The sequence below is a fragment of the Erinaceus europaeus genome, chromosome 1 (genome assembly GCF_950295315.1).
Source record: "Erinaceus europaeus chromosome 1, mEriEur2.1, whole genome shotgun sequence".
Classification (NCBI taxonomy): domain Eukaryota; kingdom Metazoa; phylum Chordata; class Mammalia; order Eulipotyphla; family Erinaceidae; genus Erinaceus; species Erinaceus europaeus.
Genome location: NC_080162.1, coordinates 75,811,754 through 75,824,525, shown reverse-complemented (window position 1 = coordinate 75,824,525; position 12,772 = coordinate 75,811,754). Strand labels below are relative to the sequence as shown.

The window sequence follows — 12,772 nt, the reverse complement described above, 5'->3', positions numbered from 1 at the left end:
GAAAGACTTGTATATTGAAAATTATGAGTCACTACTCAAGGAAATTGAAAAAGACAACAAAGAAGTGGAAAGATATTCCATGTTCATAGGTTAGAAGAATTAACAAAATCAAAATGAATATACTACCTAAAGCCATCTACAAATTTAATGCTATCCCCATCAAGATCCCAGCACATTTTTTAGGAGAATAGAACAAATGCTACAAATGTTTATCTGGAACCAGAAAAGACCTAGAATTGCCTAAACAATCTTGAGAAAAAAGAACAGAACCAGAGGCATCACACTGCCAGATCTCAAATTGTATAGGGCCACTGTCATCAAAACTCCTTGGTACTGGAACATGAGTAGACATACTGACCAGTAGAATAGAACTGAGAACCCAGAAGTGAGCCCCCACACCTATGGACATCTAATCTTTGGCAAAGGTGCCCAGACTATTAATGGTGAAAGCAGAGTTTCTTCAACAAATGGTGTCGGAAAAAAAAATGGGTTGAAACATGCAGAAGAATGAAACTGAACCACTATATTTCACCAAATACAAAAGTAAATTCCAAGTGGATCAAGGACTTGGATGTTAGACCACAAACTATCAGATACTTAGAGGAAAATACTGGCAGAACTCTTTTCCGCATAAATTTTAAAGACATCTTCAATGAAATGAATCCAATTACAAAGAAGACAAAGACAAGCATAAACCTATGGGACTACATGAAATTAAAAAGCTTCTGCACAGCTAAAGAAACTACTACCCAAACCAAGAGACCCCTCACAGAATGGGAGAAGATCTTTACATGCCATACATCAGACAAGAGGCTAATAACCAGAATATATAAAGAACTTGCAAATCTCAACAAGACAACAAATAACCCCATCCAAAAATGGGGGGAGGACATGGACAGAATATTCACCACAGAAGAGATCCAAAAGGCCGAGAAACACATGAAAAAATGCTCCAAGTCTCTGATTGTCAGAGAAATGCAAATCAAGACAACAATGAGATACCACTTCACTCCTGTGAGAATGTCATACATCAGAAAAGGTAACAGCAGCAAATGCTGGAGAGGGTGTGGGCTCAAAGGAACCCTCCTGCACTGCTGGTGGGAATGTCAATTGGTCCAACCTCTGTGGAGAACAGTCTGGAGAACTCTCAGAAAGCTAGAAATGAACCTACCCTATGATCCTGCAATTCCTCTCCTGGGGATATATTCTAAGGAACCCAACATATCCATCCAAAAAGATCTGTGTACAGATATGTTCTTGGCAGCACAATTTGTAATAGCCAAAACCTGGAAGCAACCCAGGTGTCCAACAACAGATGAGTGGCTGAGCAAGTTGTGGTATATATACACCATGGAATACTACTCAGCTGTAAAAAAATGGTGACTTCATCGTTTTCAGCCGATCTTGGATGGACCTTGAAAAAATCATATGTTGAGTGAAATAAGTCAGAAACAGAAGGATGAATATGGGATGATCTCACTCTCAGGCAGAAGTTCAAAAACAAGATCAGAAAAGAAAACAGAAGTAGAATCTGAAATGGAATTGGCATATCGCATCAAAGTAAAAGACTCTGGGGTGGTTGGGTGGGGAGAATACAGGTCCATGAAGGATGATAAATGACATAGTGGGGGTTGTATTGTTAAATGGGAAACTGGGGAATGTTATGCATGTACAAACTATTGTATTTACTGTTGAATGTAAAACATTAAATAAATAAATAAATAAATAAATAAATAAATAAATAAAAGAAGTTGAAAAACAAGATCAGAAAAGAAAACACAAGTAGAACCTGAAATGGAATTGGCGTATCGCACCAAGGTAAAAGACTCTGGGGTGGGTGGGTGGGGAGAATACAGGTCCAAGAAGGATGACAGAGGACCTAGTGGGGGTTGTATTGTTATATGGGAAACTGGGGAATGTTATGCATGTACAAACTATTGTACTTACTGTTGAATGTAAAACATTAATTCCCCAATTAAAAAAAGAGAAAATAAATAAATAAATAAAATGCAAAAAAAAAACAAAACCAAAAACACTGGATTCTCAAGCATGAGGTCTTGAGTTCAATTCCCGTCAGCCCATGTATCAAGAGTGATATCTGGGTAGCCAGGAAGTAGCGCAGCGGGTTAAGAGCAGGTGGCGCAAAGAGCAAGGACCAGAGTAAGGATCCTGGTTCGAGACCCCAGCTCCCCACCTGCAGGGGAGTCGCTTCACAGGTGGTAAAGCAGGTCTGCTGGTGTCTCTTTCCCTCTCCTTCTCTGTCTTCCCTTCCTCTCTCAATTTCTCTCTGTCCCACCCAACAATGACAGCAATAACAATGACGATAAACAACAAGGAAAACAAAAGGGAAAACATTGAAAATAAATAAATAACATTTTAAAGAGTGATATCTGGTTCTCTTTCTCCCTCTCTATTTTTCTCATTAGTAAATAAATAAAATCTTAAAAAAAAAGAAAAGAAGTAGTAGTAGTAGTATTTCAGGGTCATATAGCTTATCCAGTAGAATCTGTGCTTTACCATGCAAAAAGCCACATATCCGAGACCCGGAAGCACCAAGTTGCCAGGAGAAGCTCTATAGATTGATGGAATAGTGCTGTTGTATCTTTCTCTTTCCTGTCTCTATTATATAAAATAAAAGATAGTTCCTGATAGTAAAATTGTGAATATGAGAAGTCCTGGTCCTGCAAAAACCACAACGTTTTAAATAAGTATTTTCATGATATTTAATGACACTAGAAAACATCCACACTGTAAAGTGGGGGGGGGGGGATCGAATATACACAAATATGTGCACAAAAAGTGATAAAATGGGAGTCAGGCAGTAGCGCAGTGGGTTAAGTACAGGTGGCGCAAAGCGCAAGGACCGGCGTAAAAATCCTGGTTCAAGCCCCCGGCTCCCCACGTGCAGGGGAGTCGCTTCACAGGCGGTGAAGCAGGTGTCTTCCCCATCTCTCTCCATTTCTCTCTGTTCTATCCAACAACGATGACATCAATAACAACAACAATAACTACAACAGTAAAAAAAATAAGGGCAACAAAAGGGAAAATAAATATTTTTAAAAAGTGATAAAATAACAAATGGTTTTCTAAAGAGAACTACCAGCTTTCATGAAATATGCTAGTATCCTAAATGTTAGTAGAAACAAAGTATGCTTTTGTTCTTGTTTAAATCATTAACTCTGCCAAACTCTTAATAAATAAACAGTAGCTTGTTAAAATTCTGGCTGAATGGGGTAGGGGAGAAAGCATAGTGGTTTATCCAAAAGACTTTCATGCCTGTCCCTCTTTCAACCCCCTGAACCAGCATAAACCAAAGCTGAGTTATGCTCTGGTGGGAAAAAAAAATAATCAGGGTGGAGGTAGATAGCATAATGGTTATGGAAACAGACTCCCATGCCTGAGGCTCCAAAGTCCCAGGTTCAATAACCCCCATGCCCGCACAACCATAAGCCAGAGCTGAGCAATGCTCTGGTAAAGAAAAAAATAAATAAATAAAATACACACACACACACACATATATATACACACACACACATACTGTAAAAAGAATGAAAAACAAATTGTGACTGAAACAGTATTTGCCTGGTATTCATCCTGTGCTACCTGGGGAAAAAGAAATGCAACTAATAGGGAGTCTGGTGGTAGCGCAGAAGGTTAAGTGCAGGTGGCGCAAAGCACAAGGACCTGCGTAAGGATCCTGGTTCAAGCCCCCGGCTCCCCACCTGCAGGGGAGTCGCTTCACAAGCAGTGAAGCAGGTATGGAGGTGTCTTTCTCTCCCCGTCTTCCCCTCCTTTTTCCATTTCTCTCTGTTCTGTCCAACAACAACAACAATAATAACTACAACAATAAAAAACAAGGGCAACAAAAGGGAATAAATAAAAATATTAAAAAATAAAAATAAATAATGATAATAATACAGGTATTCAGGTGGTAGAGCAGTGGGTTAAGCTCATGTGGCACAAAGCACAAGGACCAACGTAAGGATCCTGGTTCGAGCCCCCAGCTTCCCACCTGTAGGGAATCCCTTCACAGGCGGTGAAGCAGGTCTGCAGGTGTCTATGTTTCTCTCCTCCTCTCTGTCTTCCCCTCCTCTCTCCATCTCTCTGTCCTATCCAACAACGACAACATTAACAACAACAATAATAACTACAACAATAAAACAAGGGCAACAAAAGGGAATAAATATTAAAATAATAATAAAGAAACAGGACAATTAAAAGTGTTGTCCTCATCAAGCATATATATATATATATATATATATATATATTTTTTTTTTTTTTTTTTTAATGACAAACAGGGAAAGACAAAGAGACGCACTAGAGCACTGCTCAGCTCTGGCTTCTAGTGGTGCTGGAGTTTAAACCTGGGGCTATGAAACCTCAGGTATGATTTTCTTTGCATAATCATTATGCTATCTCCCTACCCCTCATCAAACATTTCAGTCGGGATGCACAAGAGTGCAGGTGAAGAACCAAGGTGCTGGCCTCCAAATACAGAACTCTACCATGGGAGATGGCTGTCATAAGGGGAAGAAGCTTGCTCACTTTGAGTGGAAGGTAGGGTTGCGAGGAAATGGAGCAGTCCTAACACCGAATGTTAGCAGCCTGCAAATTCTTTAAGGACCTGTGGGATTTCCTCAAAGAGATTCAGTGAATTTCTCTTACCTGAGCATAACTGTTCAATCTTTGTCAGATTCAACTGTAGGGACTCATTGATCCAGGCCAGCATGTCATGTCGACTCAAGTTATCACTGGTGACTGACGTGGAGTATACGTTCACTGCCATCTTCTATAGTGCATAACAAAAAAAAGAGAAGAATTTATATAGGCATGCAAGGGAGACAAGCATTTCCACAGTGCCGCTGAACACTCAATTTTTTTAGTTATTTATCAATGAGAGAGGAAGAGAAATAGACCCAGAGCATTGCTCTGGCACATGTAATGCCAGAGATGAAACTCTGGATCTCATGCTTGAGTTCAATGCTCTACCCACTGCAACACCTTCCTAGTTACAAACACTCAACTTTTAAGTCTCCCTTCTCCAAGAAGCCATACTAGAAACAGTAAAATCTAGCCACGAAGCTAAATTTCCATATACAAGAATGTCAGGGTGGGGGCACTTAGTTGAGTGCTACTGTTACCATGTGCAAGGATCGCATTCAAGCTCCCAATCCCCACCTGCAGGGGCAGAAGCTTCACAAATGGTGGGGGAGCTAGGTGGTGGCGCCACCTGGTTACGTGCATGTATCACCATGCACAAAGGTGGATTTAAGGCCCCAGTTCCCACCCTCAGGGGTAAAAGTTTCACAGTGGAGTAGTGGTGTGTGTGTGTCTCTCTCTATCCTATCTCCCCATTCCTTTCATTTTCTCTCTGTTCTATCAAATAAAGCTTAAAAAGTACAATAAAAAGTTTCTGTCTCCTTATCTCTTCTTACCTCCTCTATCTCTATAAAGGGAAAAAAAACAAACACCAGAACGGCAGAGTTGCTGTGCAAACACTAAGCACCAAGCCCCAGAAATAACTCTGAAGGCAAAAATAAACAAACAAACCAGCTGGGGCCAGGTGGCAGCACACCTGGTTGATTGCACACATTACGATGCACAAGGACCTACGTTCAAACCCCCAGTCCCCACCTGCAGGGGAAAAGCTTTCCAAGTGGTAAAGCAGGGCTGCAAGTGTTTCTCTGTCTCACTCTCTTTTTTTTTTATTATTATATTTATTATTGGATAGAAACAGAAAGAAATTGAGAGGAAAGGGAAAGAGGGAGGAAGACAGAGACACTTGCAGTACTTGCAAAGCTTTCCCCCTGCTGGTAGGGACCAGGGACTTCAACCTAGGTTCTTGTGCATTGTAACATGTGCACTCAGCCAGGTGTGCCACTGCCCGACCCCTAGTCAGCAATCTTTTTTTAATTTATTTATTTATTATTACTGGATAGAGACAAAAAGGAATTGAGAGGGGAGGGGGAAACAGACAGGAAGAGAGACACTTGCAGCCCTGCTCCACCACTCATGAAGCTTTTCCCCTACAGGTGGGGACCAGGGGCTTGAACCTGCAACCTTGCACACTGCAATGTGTGTTTAACCAGGTGCACCACCACCTGGCTCCTCTCTGTCTCCCCCTTCCCTCTGAAATTCTGGCTGTCTCTGTCCAATAAATAAATAAAGATGGGAGTTGGGCAATAGCACAGCGAGTTAAGCACACGTGGTGCAAAGTGCAAGGACTGGCGTAAGGATCCCGGTTCAAGCCCCCAGCTCCCTACCTGCAGGGAAGTCACTTCACAGGCAGTGAAGCAGGTCTGCAGGTGTCTATCTCTCCCCCTCTGTCTTCTCTCCATTTCTCTCTGTCCTATCTAACAATGACATCAATAACAACCATAATAGTAACTACAACAATAAAACAACAAGGGCAACAAAAGGGAAAATAAATAAAATATATTTAAAAAATTTGAATAAAGATAATTTTAGGGGGGGGGAAAACACGATCCAGGCTGAGTAACTTTATCTATTTTAGCACCATTTTTTATCAACTTTATTTATTGGATAGAGACAGCCAGAAATCAAGAGGGAGGGGAGTGATAGGGAGAGAGACAGAGACACCTGTAGCCCTGCTTCACCACTTCTAAAGCTTTCCCCCTGCAGATGGGGACCAGGGGCTTGAACCCGGGTCCTTGCGCATTGTAATACATACACACACTAGGTGTGCCACCACCCGGCCCTGAGTACCATTCTTATATGTACTGGGTACTGTGTGTGATGCTACCATAAAATGAAAGCAGCTGGTAAAGCCATGTGTGCCTCCTGACCACACCCAGCTCGGAAAACATTAATAGCCTTTCATCATTGTATAACTTAAAACTCTTTCATTAGCAGTATGTTAATACCTGGTCCCATATGCCCCCAAACTCTGCAGTCACTTAGTACACGAGAACAGACACCCTGTGGATGTGCTATAAACATGTACTGACTCAACAATTAATCGGCTCTTCCAAGTAGTCAGGACAGTCTAGTTCTGGTTACAGCTCGTTACAGCTTGCTCTGCCTCAGTAAGAATTAATTCCAAGGCCAAAGGGTTGCATTCTAAACTTATATGCCACAGGTTCAATTCCCAGAACCATCACATGCTAGAGATGAGTAATGCTGGGGAGGGGGGTGTGCGTGTGTGTTTCTGCGTTAAAAACAGTCTTTATTCTTTTGTTGGACTCAGTGGAAGATGCCATAAATGCTGTAAAAACTTCACCCTTACAAGGTTCCTTGACCCAGGTTTCCACTTCTTTGGGAAAAGCCTCCTGTCTCGACCTCTATTCTAAAACCCATTTTGATCCAATCCTATCTGATGAGCACCCTATACTTTCAAGGCATCATAATGACCCCTACAGAAACACAGGGAGAAAGGGGAAGAAGGGGAAAAATGATGTGTCACAGCATCAATATCTGGGCCACAAATGGCTCATCAGTAAAAGGTGAACATCTCAGCTGCAGTGACAAGATCATCCTGTCACACCTTTCGTTACATGCCAGAAACCAGTGGGCACTCTGACACAGCACCACAGAGCACAGTTCTGTGAAACGGGCTCTCTGAGCCTCAGGGAAGGAGGTGTAACCCAGGGGTCAAAGAGGCGGCTTCCTCCACTGTCTGGGCAGGCTGCACAAGGCAAATCATTTCACTCCCGGGAGCACTCAGGCCTCTCGTTTATGAAGATAATAACCCTCAGAGAAAGTGCGCTGCTAAATGACACACTGTCACAGCAAGCACCGAACGGAACGCTCGGAACATATCAAGGGCTGGACAGCATGGCTGTGATCACAAGCTGTAAGAGACGTCACCCTCCCAGAGGTGCAGGGTGTGCAAGGCTTTCCTTCGGGGGGGGGGGGGTCTGTCTCAGCATCCTCATTGCCCCCCAAAAGAGGGCAGAAGCCCATCTCTACCCTCTTAGCGCCCCAGTGCAGCGCAGCTGTGAAGCAGGGACCTAGCAAAGCACTCACTGCTGAGATCACTCGGCAACACAGTCTTCCTCGTAATTAAGCGCAATTATCTCGCCCGCCCATGCGTTCATTTCCTCATTTTGTATCTGTCTCTCCGGCAAAGTGTATCCTCCGCAACAGAAGACCTTCGTCCTCCTGCTCCCGGATATCCAGCCAGGGCCGCCCCCCCCCGCCCCGAACCCCCGCCTCGCACCTACTAAGCACTCGACAATTACCTGTGGAAGAAAGGCAGAGCCTGTTGGGTGGGCTCGCGCTTTGCCACTGCACCGGGCTAAGAGCTTTCTGGATGTAGCGTTCCCATTGTCCCCCACTACTCCCCTTTGCAGAGGAAGAAGCTGATTCTGAGAGGTGAAAGCAGCCGCCCGAGGACGCAAAGCAGGAAACTGAGCCCAGGTCTGGGTCCGGAACCCCAATTCTTAACCATCGCGGTACACAGCCTCCTACCCTGGGGATCCCCCGCGCGACAGCACGGGCCCGCTTCAGCCACAGACACCCCTTACCTGAGCCCTGTAGCCCCCGAGCCTCCCGCAGCTGCTGCCCCACTTCCACACGCGGCCGCGGCCCAGAAGCCCCCACGCCTCCGAGGAGCAGCCCCCACTTCCGGCCCGAAGTACCGCCCTCGCCCGGGCGGAGCAGAGCGCGCGCCCCCCGGCTGGCCCGCGCGCGCCGGGTCACGGCCCCGCCCTTCCCCCACCCGCCCGGACCCCACCACCATGGGCAGCATCCCGCGGGCCCACCGGCCCGAGATCCGCGTGGCCGTCCGCCCGGCCGCAGCCCAGTGCCTGCTAGTCGCCTCACCGGCTCTCGGAGGAGCTAAGTCCAAAGCCTGTGCCCGGCTACGGTTCCGTCTTCGTCTCGTTCAAACCGCCCGACCCCGCCCGCGCGCCCGCGCGATTACCTCACACGCACCTCCCCCTCCCCCCGCCACTCTCGTTACGCGTCGACGTAAAAGCTCGTCACCGCCCGGCCCGGCTCCTTTTATAGAGACTCGGGCGCGCACGGGGCGGAAACCGTCCCTTGATTGACAGCTAAGGTTCTTCTGAGTCGGGGCGCCGACTGCCGGGACAATCGCAGTCACGTGGTCCGTCATCGCCAATGAAATCCAGAGTTTGACCGAGACTCCACCGACAGGCAGTGTCCAGTTACCGGGTCTCTAGCACTGCAGCAAAAAGTGGTCGTACAATGAATTTATGCAAGAATAGGCTATTGGATAATAAAACTATTTGAGGATCTAGAAGTAGCCTCATAGATATTCTGTGACATTCTATAAGGACCCCTGTGCTTTCACCTGGTTTATTTTTTTCATTTATTTTTAGTGAGAGACCAGTCCTGCTTATGGTGGTGCAAGGGATTGAACTTGGGTCCTCAGCCATGAAATGCGGGTACATTACGAGCTTTGCTATTGCCGCGACCCTCTTTTTTAAAAATATTTTTTTAATATTTACCTATTACGTATTTGTTGCCCTTGTTTTTTGTTGGTGTAGTTATTATTGTTATTGATGTCGTTGTTGGATAGGACAGAGAGAAATGGCGAGAGGAGGGGAAGACAGAGGGGGAAAGATAGACACCTGGGGCTGGGTGGTGGCGCACCTGGTTGAGCGCACATGTTACAATGCTCAAGGACCCGGATTCAAGTCCCTGGTCCCCACCTGCAGGGGGAAAGCTTCACAAGTGGTGAAGGAGTGTTGCAGGTGTCTCTCTGTCTCTCTTCCTCTTATCCTATCCTTCCCTCTCGACTTCTGGCTGTCTCTATCCAATAAATAAAATGGGAAAAAAAATTTTTTTTTTTTAAGAAAAGGGGATGTGGGCGGTAGCGCAGCAGGTTAAGCCCAGGTGGCGCAAAGCGCAAGGACCAGCATAAGGATCCCGGTTCCATCCCCCGACTCCCCACAAGCAGTGAAGCAGGTCTGCAGGTGTCTATCTTTCTCTCCCCCTCTCTGTCTTCCCCTCCTCTCTCCATTTCTCTCTGTACTATCCAACAACAACGACATCATTAACTACAACAATAAAGCAACAAGGGCAACAAAAGGGAATAAATAGATATTTTTTAAAAAGCAACTACGATGTGTTAGGGGTTTTAAAAAAAAAAAAAAAGACATCTGCAGACCTGCTTCACCTCCTGTGAAGTGACTGCCTGCAGATGGGGAGCCTGGGGCTCAAACCTTATGTAGGTTTACAGTAGATATTTGATTAATTTTTTGTTCTTCCTGCCAGAGCACTCTGGCATATGGTGGTGTGGGGGATTAAACCTGGAACTTTGGAACCTCAGGCATGAAAGTTTCTTTGCATAACCATAACGTTATCACCCTCCACCACTGTAGAAATAATCAAACCGCGCTGGAGAGAGGATAGAGACTCCACAAAAGATCATAAGTCAGAGCTGAGCAGTGTTTTGGGCTTTCTTTCCCTCCACTCTCCTTTCTTCTGAACCTTTATCTCTGTAACTATTAAATATATATTTTTAATTTAAAAATAATTAAACCTTGTTTACTTGTGAGTCTTTTTTTTTTTGCTTATTTTTTTTAAGTTTATTTACTTAATGAGAGACATCAGAGCACTGCTCAGTTCTAGTTAATGGTGGTGCTGGGGATTGGACCTAGGAGTTGGGGAAGCCTCAGGCACAAAAGTTCTTTGCATAGCTACTATGCTGTCTCCCCTCAAAACTAATTGATTCTGGTTTATGAGAGTACTTGGGATTGAATCAGGGACATCTGGACCTCATCCACTAGTTTTTGTTGTTTGGGTTTTCTTTGTGTGTTTTTATTTTGCATAAAAATTATGCTATCTCCCCACTTAACAGAAATAATCACAACAGGTTCTCTAAAAAAGAAACAGGTTCAGACAAGGCAAATTGGTTTTCCCAAAACCACAAAGGTAGATCCAGCTGGTATCCATGTCCAGATAACTCTGCACTGACCAATTTTTTAAAAAATGTTTTATTTGTTTATTTATTATTGGATAGAGACAAATATTTAGAGGGGAGATAAAGAGGGAAAGAGACACCTACAGCCCTGTTTCACCACTCATGAAGCTTTTCCACTGCAGGTGGGAATCAGGGGCTTGAACCTGCATCCTGTGCACAATAATGTGTGCACTTAACCAGGTGCACCACCACCTAACCCCCCCCCCCATTCATCAATTTTTTGGTTCCTATACCATCTGTGACTTCCAGTCTTTTTAGATTGTGAATATGCAATTAAAGTCCCAATTACTGGGTTGAGCAGCGCACACAATTGCCTGTGCTCCAGGACTAGGAGCTCCCAGTCTCTACCTGGAGTGAGATTCTCCAGCTGTGGAGCAGAGCTGAGTTGGGCGGTAGCGCATCGAGCTAAGCACACATGGCGCAAAGCACGAGGACCGGCATAAGAGTCCCGGTTCGAGCCCCTGGCTCCCCACCTGCCGGGGAGTCGATTCACAAGCGTGAAGCAGGTATTCAGGTGTCTAGCTTTCTCTCCCTCTCTGTCCTCCTCTCTCCAGTTCTCTCTGTTCTATCCAACAACAACAACATCAATAACAATAGTAACTACAACAATAAATAACAAGGGCAACAACAAAAGGGAATAAATTAAAAAAAAAAGAAAGAAAGAAAAAGGGTAGGAAAAATAGCATAATGGTTATGCAAAACAGACTCTCATGCCTGAGGCTCCCATGTCTCAAATTAAAACCCCATGCACCACAAAAAGCCAGAGATAAACAGTGCTTGCTCTGTTAAAAAAAAAAAATGTGGGGGGTCGAGCAGTGGCGCAGCGGGTTAAGTGGATGTGGCACAAAGCACAGGGACTGGCGTAAGGATCCCGGTTCGAGCCCCCAGCTCCCCACCTGCAAGGGAGTTGCTTCACAAGTGGTGAAGCAGGTCTACAGGTGTCTGTCTTTCTCTCCCCGTCTTCCCCTCCTCTCTCCATTTCTCTCTGTCCTATGTAACAACAATGGCAATAATAATGACCTCAACAAGGCTACAACAACAAGGGCAACAAAAAGGGGGAAAAAATGGCCTCCAGGAGCGGTGGATTCATGGTGCAGGCACCGAGCCCAGCAATAACCCTGGAGGGGAAAAAAAAAGAAATTGAGAAAAAAGTGGTCTGGGAGATAGTGAACAGCATAAAGAATTAGACTCTCAAGCATGAGGTCCTGAGTTCAATTCACAGTAGTACATGTATCAGAATGATGTCTGATTCTTTCTCTCCTGCTCCTACTACCTTTTTGGTTTTTTTGAGGGAGATGCAGAGGGAGAAACACCAGAGCATTGCTCAGCTCTGGCTTATGGTGGTGTGGGGGGGTTGAACCTGGGACTTTTGAGCCTCAGGTATGAGAATCTGTTTGTATAACCATTATGCTATCTCCCCCACTCTCCTGCTACCTTTCTAATAAACAAATAATTTTTAAAAAAAAAAAGAGAGAGAGAGAAGAAAAAGGGAGTCAGGCGGTAGTTCAGTGGTAAGCGCAGGTGGCGCAAAGCACAAGGACCAGCCTAAGGATCCTTGGTTCGAGCTCCCAGCTCCCCACCTACACAGACAGTGAAGCAGGTCTGCAGGTGTCTTTATCTTTTTCTCCCCATCTCTGTCTTCCCCTCCTCTCTCCATCTCTCTGTCCTACCCAACAATGACAACATCAATAACAACAACAAAAGGCAACAAAAGGGTATAAATATTAAAAAAAGAAAAATTTAAAAAAAAGAGTGGTACGAGAGGTGATACAGTGGATAAAGTATTGGATTCTCAACCATGAGGTCCTGAGTTTGATTCCCAGCAGCACATGTACCAGAGTGATGTCTGGTTCTTTCTCTCTT

At 44.8% G+C, this 12,772-nt stretch overlaps 1 protein-coding gene across 3 annotated transcripts in view; it reads right to left on the bottom strand.

Annotated features, from left to right (window-relative positions):
- MAPRE1 (microtubule associated protein RP/EB family member 1) overlaps positions 1-8,938 on the bottom strand; it is a 37,287-nt gene extending 28,349 nt beyond the window's left edge. The window contains exons 1-2 of one of the 3 annotated variants that reach the window (XM_007522687.2): positions 8,785-8,938; positions 4,666-4,789 (exon numbers count right to left, since the gene is read on the bottom strand). In XM_007522687.2, the coding sequence (XP_007522749.1) occupies positions 4,666-4,786 (121 nt within the window). In that variant the 5' untranslated portion in view covers positions 4,787-4,789; positions 8,785-8,938. Of the gene's footprint in view, positions 1-4,665; positions 4,790-8,201; positions 8,389-8,486; positions 8,597-8,784 lie in introns of those variants that run through there. The other 2 variants (XM_016187968.2, XM_060188406.1) reach the window with 2 other exon arrangements.
- Between the last annotated feature and the right edge of the window lie 3,834 nt (positions 8,939-12,772).